Source organism: Cetorhinus maximus, chromosome 17 (assembly GCF_964194155.1).
Source record: "Cetorhinus maximus chromosome 17, sCetMax3.hap1.1, whole genome shotgun sequence".
Lineage (NCBI taxonomy): Eukaryota > Metazoa > Chordata > Chondrichthyes > Lamniformes > Cetorhinidae > Cetorhinus > Cetorhinus maximus.
The window spans coordinates 42,067,806-42,082,792 of record NC_135895.1 but is presented as its reverse complement, the minus strand read 5'-3'; the positions used below and the strand labels follow the sequence as shown (position 1 = coordinate 42,082,792).

At 42.9% G+C, this 14,987-nt stretch overlaps 1 protein-coding gene across 3 annotated transcripts in view; it reads left to right on the top strand.

Annotated features, from left to right (window-relative positions):
- pomgnt1 (protein O-linked mannose N-acetylglucosaminyltransferase 1 (beta 1,2-)) overlaps positions 1 to 14,987 on the top strand; it is an 81,857-nt gene that overhangs the window by 55,089 nt on the left and 11,781 nt on the right. For all 3 annotated transcript variants that reach the window (XM_078561070.1, XM_078561068.1, XM_078561069.1), the window contains exons 10-15: positions 559 to 634; positions 1,243 to 1,326; positions 1,912 to 1,953; positions 5,418 to 5,476; positions 5,827 to 5,899; positions 12,864 to 12,992. In XM_078561070.1, coding sequence (XP_078417196.1) covers positions 559 to 634; positions 1,243 to 1,326; positions 1,912 to 1,953; positions 5,418 to 5,476; positions 5,827 to 5,899; positions 12,864 to 12,992 — 463 coding nt within the window. The remainder of the gene's footprint in view (positions 1 to 558; positions 635 to 1,242; positions 1,327 to 1,911; positions 1,954 to 5,417; positions 5,477 to 5,826; positions 5,900 to 12,863; positions 12,993 to 14,987) is intronic.

The window sequence follows — 14,987 nt, the reverse complement described above, 5'->3', positions numbered from 1 at the left end:
ATATTCAATGAAGTGCTGTTTTTTCACAATTCTCAGTAGAGGGTAAAGATCTGCATCTAACAATCAAAAAGGCCATCTGAATGCAGAGAAGACCAATAGGAGATTCAATAAGAGAATTTATAATTTTGAAGGTTTTAATGGAGAGAATTAGGAAAAGCTATTTCCTCTGCATGGGAGTCGATGATGAGGGTCATCAATTTAAAATTGCCATGGAGGGTTTAAGAGAAATTTCTCTATGTTGCAGATTTGAATGGTTTGGCATGGGGTGTTGAGGCAGAGACCGTTGCATTTTAAGGGAAAATTCAATTAGTGTTAGAAGTAGAGGAAGATATAGGGCCATGGGCACAGAACAGGGCAATGGGGCTGTTTATGGACTGTTTTAGCAGAAAACCAGGCCCAGATGGTTGCTTTTGTGCTACAATTTCAATGGGTCTAAAAGTAAATGGGAAGAAATATTTTCCATTTGTGATCTGTTTATATTGTCCTCCATTTATTTACTGACCTGATGGGGAGATGACAAGCATAAATAACTAGCCTTGAATTAAACTTTTCTTGCAGAATGTTGCGCTCATTACTGTCTGCACAGGGTGTGAACCCTGAGATGATCGTTGTCTTCATAGATGGCTACTATGAGGTGAGAAGTTAATATTGTTTATTATTAGGAGATTCTTTGCAAAAATCAAACTCTCTTTGAAAAATGAAAAAACCACGCAGAGCTTGAGTTATTTTTCTTTTGAATACAACAAGACTAAATTAATTGTAGTAGAAGCACTGCAAGTGATGCTTTAGGAGATCACTACTAATAGACTTAAACTGTTATGTTCAAAATCCAAATAAAAATAAAGTCATCATCTAGTTTGTCACATCAGTGATACAATTGGAATCTTATGGTGCCAACCTTTGGAAAGATAAATAACCCATAATAACCAATAAATAACTTCAGCAGTAGCTATGCTTGTTCATTCCTCTCTGGCCAGCAGGCATAGTGTCTCCTCTAAACTAGACCCACCACCCTCAGTATTCAGCCTGCAGCCGCACCCCCCCCCTCCCCACCCGACCCCCCAACAAATATTATTCATGTTTCTGGAACTTTTTTAATATTTAAAATAGAATGACTTGTGATGCATAATACTTAACTCTATGTTTAAGCCTTGAAAAGAAGAAAATGTATATTTTTAAATATATTACCATGTGCATTTACAAGTCTGAGGTACTTTATTACTGAATATTTTTCTTCATCAGGAACCAATGGATGTGGTGGAGCTTTTTGGCCTGAAGGGTGTTCAGCACACGCCTATTAGTATTAAGAATGCTCGAGTCTCTCAGGTATCAGGTTCAAGTTTCTGTGATCTGGTTGCCTTCTGGGTTTTACTGCTTTTATTCTCTGCTAGCAAAGTACAGCTAGAATTATTTCTCCCCATAATGTTTCCTGATGAATAGTTTAAAAGTGAAGAGAATTAGTTAATCGAAATTGGTATTTGTCAGCATTCAAACTCCGTACGACGAATTTGAATAAAATATATTTCAGCTTTAAACTATTTGTGAGATAGAGTCATTTACTAAATGGCTAATAAATAGATGAAATGGTTACTGTGGTAAAATGCCTATGGGAACCATGAATAAGACACAGGTTTTCCAGCCCCACGTGCCAGGTTCCACCATGGCAGGGCTGGTGAGCCATTGAAATCTCCATTCGCATCAACGGGACCAGAGATTCCCACTGACGTGAGGGGCTGGAGAATCCCAGCCATAGTTTTTTTGACTCCACCTCTGTACAGGCAGGGTTTCTCTCTTCTCCATCTGCATTGCCTTGAGGATCAGTGATTTGAGGTATCGTATTTGGTCTGAATACATATCGAATTTGTATCACAAAATTTATTTTATGTTTTTTCCCCCTCTTCATATACACAGCACTACAAAGCCAGTTTGACTGCTACATTCAATTTACACCCGGTAAGTAATGGAAACACTTATGAAGTTGAGTTTTGCTTTTAAATGATAACTGTTTTGTTCCTCTTTAAAAACACTGCTCTAATATTATTAATATGTATAATAAAAATCATAGAAAACTTGCATTTTGATTTGTGGAATCTGTTTTCAGCTTTTAGTTTGACCTGTCATGTTGGACAAAACCATAGAAATGTCCATCATAAAAGGAGGCTATTTGTTCCACCATATCTATGCTGGCTCTTGAGCAACTCGAGAGTAATCCGACTCCCACAGCTACTTCGACTACAGCCCCTTACACCCCGCTTCCTGTAAGGACTCATTCCATTCTCTCAGTTCCTTCGCCTCCGTCGCATCTGTCCTGATGATGCCACTTTCCTAAACAGTTCCTCTGATATGTCTTCCATCTTCCTTAACTGAGGTTTTCCACCCACGGTGGTTGACAGGGCCCTCAACCATGTCCGGTCCATCTCCTGCGCATTCGCCTTCCTTCCTCTCCCTCCCAGAACCATGATAGGGTCCCCCTTGTCCTCACTTATCACCCCACCAGCCTCCGCTTTCAAAGGATCATCCTCTGCCATTTCTGTCAACTCCAGCATGATGCCACCACCAAACACATCTTCCCTTCACCCCCCTGGAGGCATTCCGCAAGGATTGTTCCCTCCGGGACATCCTGGTCCACTCATCCATCACCCCCTACACCTCAACCCCCTCCCACGGCACCTTCCTATGCAACCGCAAAAGGTGTAACACCTGCCCCTTTACTTCCCCTCTCCTCACCGTCCAAGGGCCCAAACACTCCTTTCAAGTGAAGGAGCACTTCACTTGCATTTCCCTCAATTTAGTCTATTGCATTCGCTGCTCCCAATGCAGTCTCCTCTACATTGGAGAGACCAAACGCAGACTGGGTGACCGCTTTGTGGAACACCTTCGGTTTGTCCGCAAGCATTACCCAGACCTCCCTGTCACTTGCCATTTCAACACACCGCCCTGCTCTCAAGCCCACATGTCCGTCCTTGGCCTGCTGCAATGTTCCAGTGAAGCTCAATGCAAATTGGAGGAACAGCACCACATCTTCCGACTAGGCACTTTACAGCCTTCTGGACTTAACATTGAGTTCAACAACTTCAGATCATGAACTCTCTCCTCCATCCCCACCCCCTTTCCAATCCCCCCCTTTTCCAATAATTTATAATTTTTTAAAATATTTTTCTTTTCCCACCTATTTTTAAATTTATTTCAATCTATTGTTTTATCTCCACCTATTAGCCCATTTTGTTTCCCCCCCCCGCTCCCCAATCCCACCCCCACTAGGGCTATCTGTCACTTGCTTCTCCTGTTTTCTACCTTAATGTCACCATTAGCACATTCCTTAGATAATATCACCACCGTCAACACCCCTTTGTCATTTTGTCTATGACATCTTTGGCAACCTCTTCTTTGCCTCCACCTATCACTGGCCCTCTATCCAGCTCTACCTGTCCCACCCCCTCAACCAGCTTATATTTCACCACGTTTCTATATTTCTTTAGTTCTGATGAAGAGTCATGCGGACTCGAAATGTTAACTGTGTTCCTCTCTGCAGTTGCTATCAGACCTGTTGAGTTTTTCCAGCTATTTTTGTTTTTGTTTCAGATTTCCAGCATCCGCAGTATTTTGCTTTTATCGAGAGTAATCCCACTGTACTGTTCTCTCTGCAGAGTCCTGTATATTTTTCTGCAGGAAGTATTTATCTAATTTTTCTTTAAAACATGAAGTGGCTGCTGCCCCAACTCTGAGGCATACCATGCTCCATCAACTCACTGCAATAAAGATAAAATCTCCTAGTCCCTGTCCTCGCTTTTCCTATTTTTAAATTGATGACCTTTCATTACTGAATTCCGAGACGACTGTCTTTTTTTAATTCAATCTATTAAAACACTTAATTTTAAAAACTATATCTCTTGTCCTTCAATGCCCCAGTGGATATAGTCACACTCTTTCAAGCTCCACTCATTACCATTGCTTCCCATCTGTGCTATGTGCTCTCTATGCTCTGATGGCCTTTCTATAATAGTGGCCCAAATGTATACACTATACTCTTAACTGTGGCATAACGTTTAGTACAAACTTATAATTATTTCTTTCTGCGTAAACTGTGCCCTTATTTATAGAGCCAAAATTCTTCTAGCCTCTTTAATAGTTTTGATTCCCTGCACGAGAGCTTTCAGCGAATTATGTATTTGAGCCATCAGGTGGCTCTGCTGATCCAAACTGTTCAGTATTTTTCAATCAAGTGTATACTCCCATTCCTTATTTTTCCTCTTAAACTGATCATCTCACACTTGTCCACATGAAATTATATCTTCTGCCTAATTACCTGCTCTGCTAACCTGTCTTATCTTTCTGATAATTATAGCCCTCATCACTATTTGCCAAGCCCATACTTCTGAGTCATCAGCAATTTGAGACGTTATTCTTTCTACCCAATTCGGTCAACATTATATACAGGTACTGAGAACAAAAGAACCCAGTACTGACTCCTGGGATGTGAATTTCGAGTTTCTCCAGTTTGGGCAACACCCATTACTATAAATTTGTTTCCTGTTTGTCAACCACCCCTCTAGCAATGCTAATACATTTCTTCATGCACTATACATTGATCCATTGTTAGGTCTGCATCTGATTTGATTGTGTCTCTTGAAATTTTCCATTTTATAGTTCTGGGTTCTTATCCTTAACTCTCTTTTTTCATTATGATTGTACTGAACCTAACTATGTGTTGGCCACCTTTTCAATTGTTCTCCTGCTCTAATCTTTTGTTTTCCCTACTTATTTTCCAGAACTAAATTTAAGCAATGCTTTGTTCCTTAATAAAAACAGACAGTGCTGGAAATACTTAGCAGGTCGGGCAGCATTTGCGAAGAAAGAAACAGATCACATTTCAAATCAATATTACTCTTCTTCTTTATGTTAATGCTTTGTTCCTTGTTTGGCTAGAATCCAACTAATCTAGGAAGTATTCCAGAATGAATTCTTAAAAAAACAACATTTTCCTCTTTGACCACATACATTACCTTTATGGGATAGTTAAAATCTGCCAATATTATTGCCCTATTCTTGCATTTTTTGAACTATCCAGAACCCCCTCCCCCTCACCTCTCTGTCTATCTCTTCTCCACCAAGAATTGTACCGTCTCCCTTCCAATTTCTTCAGCCTAGATGAATCAAGTCTGCCCTCCTCAGATGTACATAAAAGATCTCTAGGTATGTTTCCAATGTCCTATCTTACATTCATCCCTCAACGACACAAATAGATTATTCTTTTTGCTCCTGGATGCTGATCAAGATTTGACTTTTTTTTTTGAAACATGGTTAAACTAATATAAAATGTGTCTTAAATATTCCATCATTCAACATTTGTATTTTTATAATTAGTTTATTTTTGTATGAATTAAAATCTGTATTTTTTTGGGATGTTTTCTGTTTAGGATGCAAAGTTTACTGTGGTACTGGAGGAAGACTTAGATATTTCAGTGGACTTCTTCAGGTGAATACAAAGTGCCATTTTTTTCTTCTATTTCAGCTAAAGAGAGCCGAACTAAGTGTTGTAAAACGTTGCTTTATTTACAGTAATTGGATTATACTTACTAATATTGAAGAACAGTTGAGGCTTTTTGATCTTAATTTTTTTCTCTTCAAAATACTTTTCTCCAAATTCTGATTGTTTAATACCCCAGAGCTTAACTGGTCAGAATACATGGCACAAGCCAATAATTGTGCAGCAGAAAATGTTACATATTTGTAACTAACTTTGTATATTTGCTGCAATGTGTCAAATTCTTGCCTGTATCGGTAGCCAAGTACCCACTTATTGAATCTATTATATTCTTTTGCTAGTTTTCTCAGCCAGACAATCCACTTACTTGAAGATGATGAAAGTCTGTACTGCATATCTGCTTGGAATGATCAGGTAGGGCAGTTGTATTTGGACAAGTTTAATTTAACTGGCATATGGATACATATGGATTTTGGGGAATGTTGAGGGCTTTTGCTCTGTGTTTGTAGCTAATATGCTAACATGCAAATTCTTGTTGCTAATAACAGTTTTGAAATTTAATGTTGTTTGTCTGGTGTGAAATTCATTTGAATCAAAAGAAGAACAGATTTATTCCCAAACATGCTTGGCGATGCAAAGAGGTTGACATCCAGCCTGGCATTGAGCCATACAGACCATGGTGGTCTCTTCGACCCCTGCTGGGTGATCTTCATGGTCAGGGGACACTACGGTTTGACCTTTGGAAAGAAAAGGAATAAAAAATTGCATTTATAAAGCGCTTTTCACAATTACCAGTCATCTGCAAGTGCTTTACAGCTAATGAAGTACTTTTAGGAAAGAGTGGCATTATCCCTCTCTTGATTGCTGTCCAGTGAAAAGTCAAACTAATTGTCTGTGTAGTTGCTGGGAGACAACAAAGCCAGATTGTTGACTAATTTATGGATTCTTGCTAACTCCCATTGAAGATTAGGCTTTTAAGTGAGGTGCTAAAGAGAAAGGAGAGTATAAATTATGTAAATATATAAAACAAGAACAAAAACAAAAATACCTGGAAAAACTCAGCAGGTCTAGCAGCATCGGTGGAGAAGCGCATTGTTGGCGTTTTGAGTCCTCTTGACCCTTGAACAGAACTAAGTAAAAATAGGAAAGGGGTAAAATATAAGCTGGTTTAAGGGGGGGGGCGGGTGGTGGGTTGGGACAAGAAGAGCTAGATAACGGGCCAGTGATAGGTAGAGATAACCAAAAGATGTCACAGACAAAAGGACAAAGAGGTGTTGAAGGTGGTGATATTATCTAAAGGAATGTGCTAATTAAGGGTAGAAAGCAGGACAAACAAGGTACAGATAGCCCTAGTGGGGGTGGGGCGAAGGAATCTAAAAAGGCTAAAAGGTAGAGATAAAACAATGGATGGAAATACATTTAAAAATAATAGAAATAGGTGGGAAAAGAAAAATCTATATAAATTATTGGAAAAAACAAAAAGGAGGGGGAGAAAACGGAAAGGGGGTGGGGATGGAGGAGAGAGTTCATGATCTAAAATTGTTGAACACAACATTCAGTCCGGAAGGCTGTAAAGTGCCGAGTCGGAAGATGAGGTGCTGTTCCTCCAGTTTGCGTTGAGCTTCACTGGAACAATGCAGCAAGCCAAGGACAGACATGTGGGATGAAAGCAGGGTGGAGTGTTGAAATGGCAAGCGACAGGGAGGTCTGGGTAATGCTTGCGGACAGACTGAAGGTGTTCTGCAAAGCGGTCACCCAGTCTGCGTTTGGTCTCTCCAATGTAGAGGAAACCGCATTGGGAGCAATGAATGCAGTAGACTAAGTTGAGGGAAGTGCAAGTGAAATGCTGCTTCACTTGAAAAGAGTGTTTGGGCCCTTGGATGGTGCGGAGAGGGGAAGTGAAGGGGCAGGTGTTACATCTTCTGCAGTTGCATGGGAAGGTGCCGTGGGAGGGGGTTGAGGAGTAGGGGGTGATGGAGGAGTGGACCAGGGTGTCACGGAGGGAACGATCCCTACGGAATGCCGCCGGGGGGGTGAAGGGAAGATGTGTTTGGTGGTGGCATCATGCTGGAGTTGGAGGAAATGGCGGAGGATGATCCTTTGAATGCGGAGGCTGGTGGGGTGATAAGTGAGGACAAGGGGGACCCTATCATGTTTCTGGGAGGGAGGAGAAGATGTGAGGGCGGATGCGCGGGAGATGGGCCAGACACGGTTGAGGGCCCTGTCACCCACCGTGGGCGGAAAACCTTGGTTAAGGAAGAAGGAGGACATGTCAGAGGAACTGTTTTTGAAAGTGGCATCATCAGAACAGATGCGACGGAGGTGAAGGAAATGAGAGAATGGGATGGAATCCTTACAGGAAGCGGGGTGTGAGGAGCTGTAGTCGAGGTTGCTGTGGGAGTCGGTAGACTTGTAATGGATATTGGTGGACAGTCTATCAGCAGAAGTTGAGACAGAGAGGTCAAGGAAGGGAAGGGAAGTGTCAGAGATGGACCATGTGAAAATGATGGAGGGGTGGAAATTGGAAGCAAAATTAATAAATTTTCCAGGTCCCGACGAGAGCATGAAGCAGCACCAAAGTAATCATCGATGTACCGGAGAAAGAGTTGTGGGAGGGGTCGGGGTAGGACTGGAACAAGGAATGTTCCACATACCCCATAAAGAGACAGGCATAGCTGGGGCCCATGCGGGTACCCATAGCCACACCTTTTATTTGGAGGAAATGAGAGGAGTTAAAGGAGAAATTGTTCAGTATGAGAACAAGTTCAGCCAGACGGAGGAAAGTAGTGATGGATGGGAAATTATGTAAAATTCCTCAAAGATAAATGAAGCTCTTGTTTGCCAAGGCCCTCATTTGTGTAACAGGGCTGTAACTTCCATGGCATGGCAATCAGAGTTGGATTGCCACGCTACTCCTAGTTACTTATCCTAAAATGAAGCCGCACCTTTCTCGTCCGACCTTCCGACTCGGGCCATGTGAGAAAGGCTCAGTGCAGCAGGTTCCCAAAGCCTTGTGTCGAGGGCAGTTGAGTTGGAGGTGAGGAAGCCGTGCCTTTTTTTTTATAACACTCGCTGCTGTAAAGCAGGTAGGTTTACATGTCCAGCCACTTTGAGAAGCCAGGGAGAAGATAGGTTTGTAAAATAAGTGGGTGAGATTGCAGGGGAGGCGGTGTCGGGTGGCCAGTGGTAGGGGGGGTTGTGGTTTATGGTCAATGCGGGGTGGTCAGTAGGGGGGGTGTTGGTCGGGGGTAGTTGGTGGGGTCGGGGCTGTAGTCGGGGGCAGGATTTAGTTGGGAGGGTGGTGGTTTAGTTGGGGGTTCCGGGGCTGCCAGTTGCGGAGTGAGGGTGGTAGGAGTGTATTCAAGGGGGTGGGGAGAGCAATTGAGCGGGTGGGGGTGTATTTGGAGGGCTGGGGAGGGCAGCCGGGGTTTGGGGGGATAGCCAAGAGGGTGAGAGTGTAGTTCGGGGATCCTGTGGAGTGTCGAGGGGGGTGGTTGGGGGAGTCCTGTGGGAGGAGGGTGGTGGTGGTTTGGTGGGGGTGGGGGTCACATGGTGGGCTCGGGGTGGGGGTGGGGGTGAGGGTGGAGTGGGGTGGTGTTCAGTACTATAACTACCCAGAAGTAAAAAGTGGTTTTAATTCTTCTAATTTTTCCGCTAACTGTTAGTGTAAGACGATCGGAACCATCTGAAGTTTGCGATTTAAACCACATTATCAAATAGTTCTCAGTGCAGAGTAATTGCTCGATGGAAGTTTGAACTTACCAGGCAATTGCCATGCAATCTTTAGGCAGCGACATCTTGGGAGGGTTCCCAAGTCCATCTTTTTATGTTTAAGTGCTTTGTTTCAAGCTCTATAGAGCTGGCATCCGTGTTTCATTTGAGTCTGATATTAAGTAAATATCTGGACAGGATATGTAAATCAGTTGCTAGCATAAATTATTTATGTTCTCGAGACCTGATTAGAAGTAAAAGCTGTAGCCGGCTTGTCTCTCGTGCCAAAACTCAACCTTAGGCTTTTTAATTAATTCCCATTACTAACTGCTTCCTTAAACCCCTCTCCCCTTATCCCTCCAACCTTTCCTCTACTGATAACATTAAATAAATGAATTCCTTTCATTTATCAAGATAGAGCCCATCATGTCAGCTTCCTATTTCTGAATTTTTTTATTCACTCATGGGATGTGTGTCACTGGCTAGGCCAGCATTTATTGCTCATCCGTAATTGCCCTTGTGAAGGTGGTGGTGAGCTGCCTTTTTGAACTGCTGCAGTCCATGTGGGTGTGGTGTAGGTACACCCACAGTGCTGTTAGGGAGGGAGTTCCAGGATTTTGACCCAGCAACAGTGAAGGAACAGTGATATATTTCCAAGTCAGAATGGTGTGTGGCTTGGAGGGGAACTTCCAGCTGGTGGTGCTCCCATGCATCTGCTGCCCCTGCCCTTCTAGATGGTAGTGGTTGTGGGTTTGGAAGATGCTGTCTAAGGAACCTTGGTGAGTTTTTGCAGTGCACCTTGTAGATGGTACACACTGCTGCCACTGTGCGTCAGTGGTGGAGGGAGTGAATGTTTATGGATGGGGGTGCTAATCAAGTGTGCTGCTTTGTCCTGGATGGTGTCAAGCTTCTTAGTGTTGTTGAAGCTGCATTTATCCAGGCAAGTGGAGAGTATTCCATCACACTTCTGACTTGTGCCTTGTAGATGGTGGAAGACTTTGGGGAGTCAGGAGGTAAGTTACTCACCACAGGATTCCTAGCCTCTGACCTGCTCTGGAAGCCACAGTGTTTATAAGGCTAGTCCAGTTCAGTTTCTGGTCAATGGTAACCCTCAGGATGTTGATAGTGCAATGTTAATGCCATTGAATGTCATGGGGCGATGGTTAGATTCTCTCTTGTTGGAGATGGTCATTGCCTGGCACTTGTGTGGCACGAATGTTACTTGCCACTTGTCATCCTGGATATTATCCAGGTCTTGCTGCATTTGGACATGGACTGCTCCAGTATCTAAGGAGTCACGAATGGTGCTGAACATTGTGCAATCATCAGCGAACATCTACACTTCTGACCTTTTGATGGAAGGAAGGTCATTGATGAAGAAGCATTGATGGTTGGGCCTAGAACACTACCCTGAGGAACTCTTTCAGTGACGCCCTGGAACTGAGATGATTGACTTCCAACAACTGCAGCCTTTTCCCTTTGTACTAGGTATGACTCCACCCACTGGTCCCCAGTTTCTACTGTATCCTAGATCTGAAACCCTATCAAGCTTATCTCCCACTTCTTGCAGTGCTCAAAGCTAATCTCATCCATAAGAGCTTCTTCCTGCTCCTTTGACCAAATTCCCACTAATCCCCTGACCACCTAATTTCCTTTTCTGGCCTCTGTGCTAGTTAAAATTGTATATAGTTTCCTGTTCTCGGGAGTTGTTCCCCTTCTCCCACTTTCCTCCAAAACATCCAGCGTCAGCTCTCTCAAAAATGAAAGCACAGCCTCGATCCCTCTCCTTGCAACTGGTCTACCCTTCTCCAGTCCTTCAATGTCTCCTCTCAGATCACATCACCATTCAGATTCCCATCTCTCTCATAACAGCCCTAATCGAAGTTACAAATGATGTTCCCTATTGCAGTTGGTGCATTATTCCTCCTCAGTTGTTCTTCAGCCTTTGACATTTGAAAAATCCATTCTCATTCAACTCCTCTCATCTCCGTTGTGGGACTGTCCTAGCTTCATTCTACTCTGCCTATCTAATTTTAGCCAGAGCACCCCAAGCAATGCCTTATGCTTCCACTTCTGCATATTAGGCTTCCCCCACTAAGGACTGAATTATCATTCCCTTTCTTCTTCCTAGTCTAAATGCCACTCGGTGACAACATTATCTGCAGACACAAATAGACTGACACTTAGCTCTACCTCATGAACTATCATTTTCACCCCTCCACTATCTCTCTGGTTTCAGATTACTTGTTCAACATTTGATCTTAGATAATTTCCACTAGCTTCAGGAAAGCAAAGCCATCATCTTTGACCACCCCCCACCCCTCCATTGGAAGTGTAACCTTGCCACCTTCTCCATTCCCCTTCCTGGATGGAACCATGCTGTTCTTTTCCTTAGCTCCCTATTTCACCTTAAGCTTAGCTTCTGCCCCCATATCCTCTCCTTCCAAAGACTGCCTATATGTTGCTTGCTTCTGCCCCTAATCCGTCCGTCTGAGACTCTCAGAATCATCCCTTTATGCCCTTACCCCTTTCTATCTCTGTAACTTTCTCCAGTGCAATAACTCCTCTTCCCCTTTCCCTGGCCTTCCAAATGTTCAGTTTCTCTATCTCTGGTACCTTGTGTGTCTTATCCCTTCCATTCCTCTTTGCCCCACTGTTAGGCCGTATGCCTTTGAATGCCTAACCCCATGCTTTGGAATTCCCCCCATAATCCTCTCCGCCTCCCTCTCATCCTTTTAAGACCCTGTTTGAAATCCAGATCTGATCAAGCTTTTGATTGCCCCTTGACATGTATTCTCTTTGGCAGCACCTTTTGAATACCTTGATTGCTTGTTCCTGACAAATGTACAATTTGCTCTGTTTCCTCTCTTTTCACACATCAATGCTGTAATGAACTAATCATAAGATAATGTAGGAACAGCCAGGTGATACTATTCTGTGTTTTTTTTTGGCTGAGGTGAGCACTTAGAATGTGGAGGATCAAGACCTTGCAACTCCCCTTCTGGTCAGTTTACGGTCCAGCACTTTGCTGATTTAATGTGTTGTTCCAACATTCTACCAAACAGTTACTTTTTATCAAAATAGGTCAGCCAAATGTTCTGAACACAGGTTTAATTGAGTTTCTGTAAGAACCTATAACCCTTTTGAAAAAGCTTCCAGTAGTTTTTGACCAGTTACCCTTACCAACAAAGCATTCAGCCCAAAATAACCAACTTGCCAGCGTCTTTCAGTTCTTTGTTGCCTCCACTTTTCTCCTTGAGGAAGAAAGAGAAAATCATTGATGAAAGGTCAGGAGATCTTACAATTTTAACACTTACTAACATTACAAGTCGTGACAGCAATTCTGGTGACGACGCCTCTTCAAACTGACCACACCAAACTAAGTTTGAGAAGATAGCTTAGATATTTTGGGAAAGGAAATGGAAAAGGTCATAACCACCTCAGTTTTGAAGCATATCGGAATGCATGTAAGCTCAATCCCTTACTGGATAGCACGCTAAAAGATTGTTTTGTTTGCTGTAGTACAGATTATAAATATGATTTAATAATTGTGCAGGTACCAGGCCAATATTGCTTACTTGACTATATGTTGCTCTCATCTCTCCATGGTTGAAAATGAGGAATAATAGTATTCTAATGATTTTGTTTCATTTTTTGTAAACCTTAGGGTTATGAGCACACAGCAGAAGATATTACTCTGCTCTATCGAGTGGAGAGCATGCCAGGGCTTGGCTGGGTTTTAAAGAAGAGCCTTTATAAAGATGAGCTGGAGCCAAAGTGGCCAACACCAGAGAAGGTAAGGTGTATTACATGCAGTTTAATCCCTTTTGGCCCTTAAATTAGAATTATGAATAGTTGCATTTGAGATTTTGCATAATTCTTTAATGATGATCTGGCCTGTGTCAATGACAAACACTGGAAGAGTTCTGTCCACATCCCTCGTCTTCAAGGTAAGAAAAAAAATGAAGGGGAAATTAGCTGCAGTACATCTGTCTTCAAGCTAACACATGTTTCCTAGCAACCATTTGTCGAGTAGTGTAACTGTTCAAACAGCAAAGAACAAAGTCAGATCCTGTTGACTTGGGGATGTGACATGAAACAGAGCAGAATGAATACAGAACCCAACCCAGCTGAAAGGAATTTTTCCTCTGTTCAGTTCTTACTGTTTTATGATTAAGGCTGCTCCTCAGAGATTGGGCTATTAAATAGGTTTTCAATCAAAGACTATCTACGCACTGGAATTTTATCTGCAGCACTCCCTTTTATTTCAGCATATATTCCACATTTTAATGCACAAAAACTTAATTTCTTTTACAATATATACAGATTCAGTAGGAAAATAAGTCCATCAATGGCCTCTTGTTCAGTTTGTAGATACAACATGCTTTTCTCCTGTTATGTTTTTTGCTGCATTACTGCCGAGGAGACCTTATGAATCCCAGTTTCTTCATTGGCTCTTTTGTCATCAGATACCTGTCCATTCTGCACCCCAAGTATTAGTTTAATTGCTTTCTGCACAGAGAATTATCAGACTTTCTCTCACGGAGGCAGTTCATGAATTTCTCCTTAAATTCTTTATATTCACCCAGGCCCAGGGGAAGGAGCCCTTGCCCAGTGGCCTGGGGCTGAAACTCCTGGAGCTGAAATTCAGAGCGGTCGACATCTTCCTGCAGCTTCCAGTCACACCATTAATTATCTTCTCTGTTGATTAAGTTTTGTTCAATTTGGAACAGTTATCTCACAGATAATTGCTTATGAATAGTTAAAGAGAAACTGTAATGACCTAATAAAAACATAATCAACTTGCTCACCAGCAGTGGGCTGTTGTTTATACCCAGTTTGTGATCTAGAAAGTAGGGAGAGGGAAATTAGTGCAATTGAATCTAAAGCCTTTTTGGGAGCAAAGTTCAGTTAGGGCCGATATCTGGCCCGGGGAACACAATGCTGCCGTTGTCCTCCTATTGAGATGCCCTTATGGCACCCTGCTTGTGGAGGCTGCAGCCATGAACTTGGAGACATTCCATAGTAAAAACTAGAGGACTACCCCTGAGCAGTCCAGGCAGTGGAACCAGTACTTCAGAATGTCACTGTTTGCTCCACGAAGTTGCTGTTGGCTGCACGCTTGCATTGTAGGTGCACTGTTCACACTTCGTCGGCTGGTAGAAGGGAGTCATGATCCAGGTGTCGAACAAGTATCCCTTGGCACCCAGATGCCTCTGGTTATTGCTGAAAAAAGAGACATGTTGAAGTTTTTCGTCTTGCACTCATCAGGACACTTTGCAAGAATACCAAAAAAGGGGAAAACAACAATTTATACTGTATGCGAAGAGAATGCTGATTGGTTAGCAAGTGGACTCTGCTTGGTAGAGGCAATTCCTCTGGCCTCCAGGCCAAAGTCCAGCCCTTGTAAATTCAACATAAAAAAATCCCAAACTCCTCCAATAAACTCAACACAGCATTTCCACTTGCTCTGTAGCAGCAAAAGAAAGTCAAAAGCACCTCACCTGGAAATGCCATGGTGATCCCTTTTTAGATAGTGCTAGTGGTGGGGCTGTGTGGGTGGATGGAGATCCCTCATGCAGCTGAGGGTGATCAAGAGAGGGCTTTAACAGGACCTGTAAAGCCCAAATCGCAATTTGTGCTTCAAAACACTGTTAAATGCTGTTGCCAATCTGCCCACTCTCATCCTTCCAGCACACTTGTGCTAGTGCCCCCACAATGGAGGCAGGCCACACACTACCATAAGAGCTCTGGCTGACATTAGCTTTGGGCTTCATGTGGCACTCCAGAG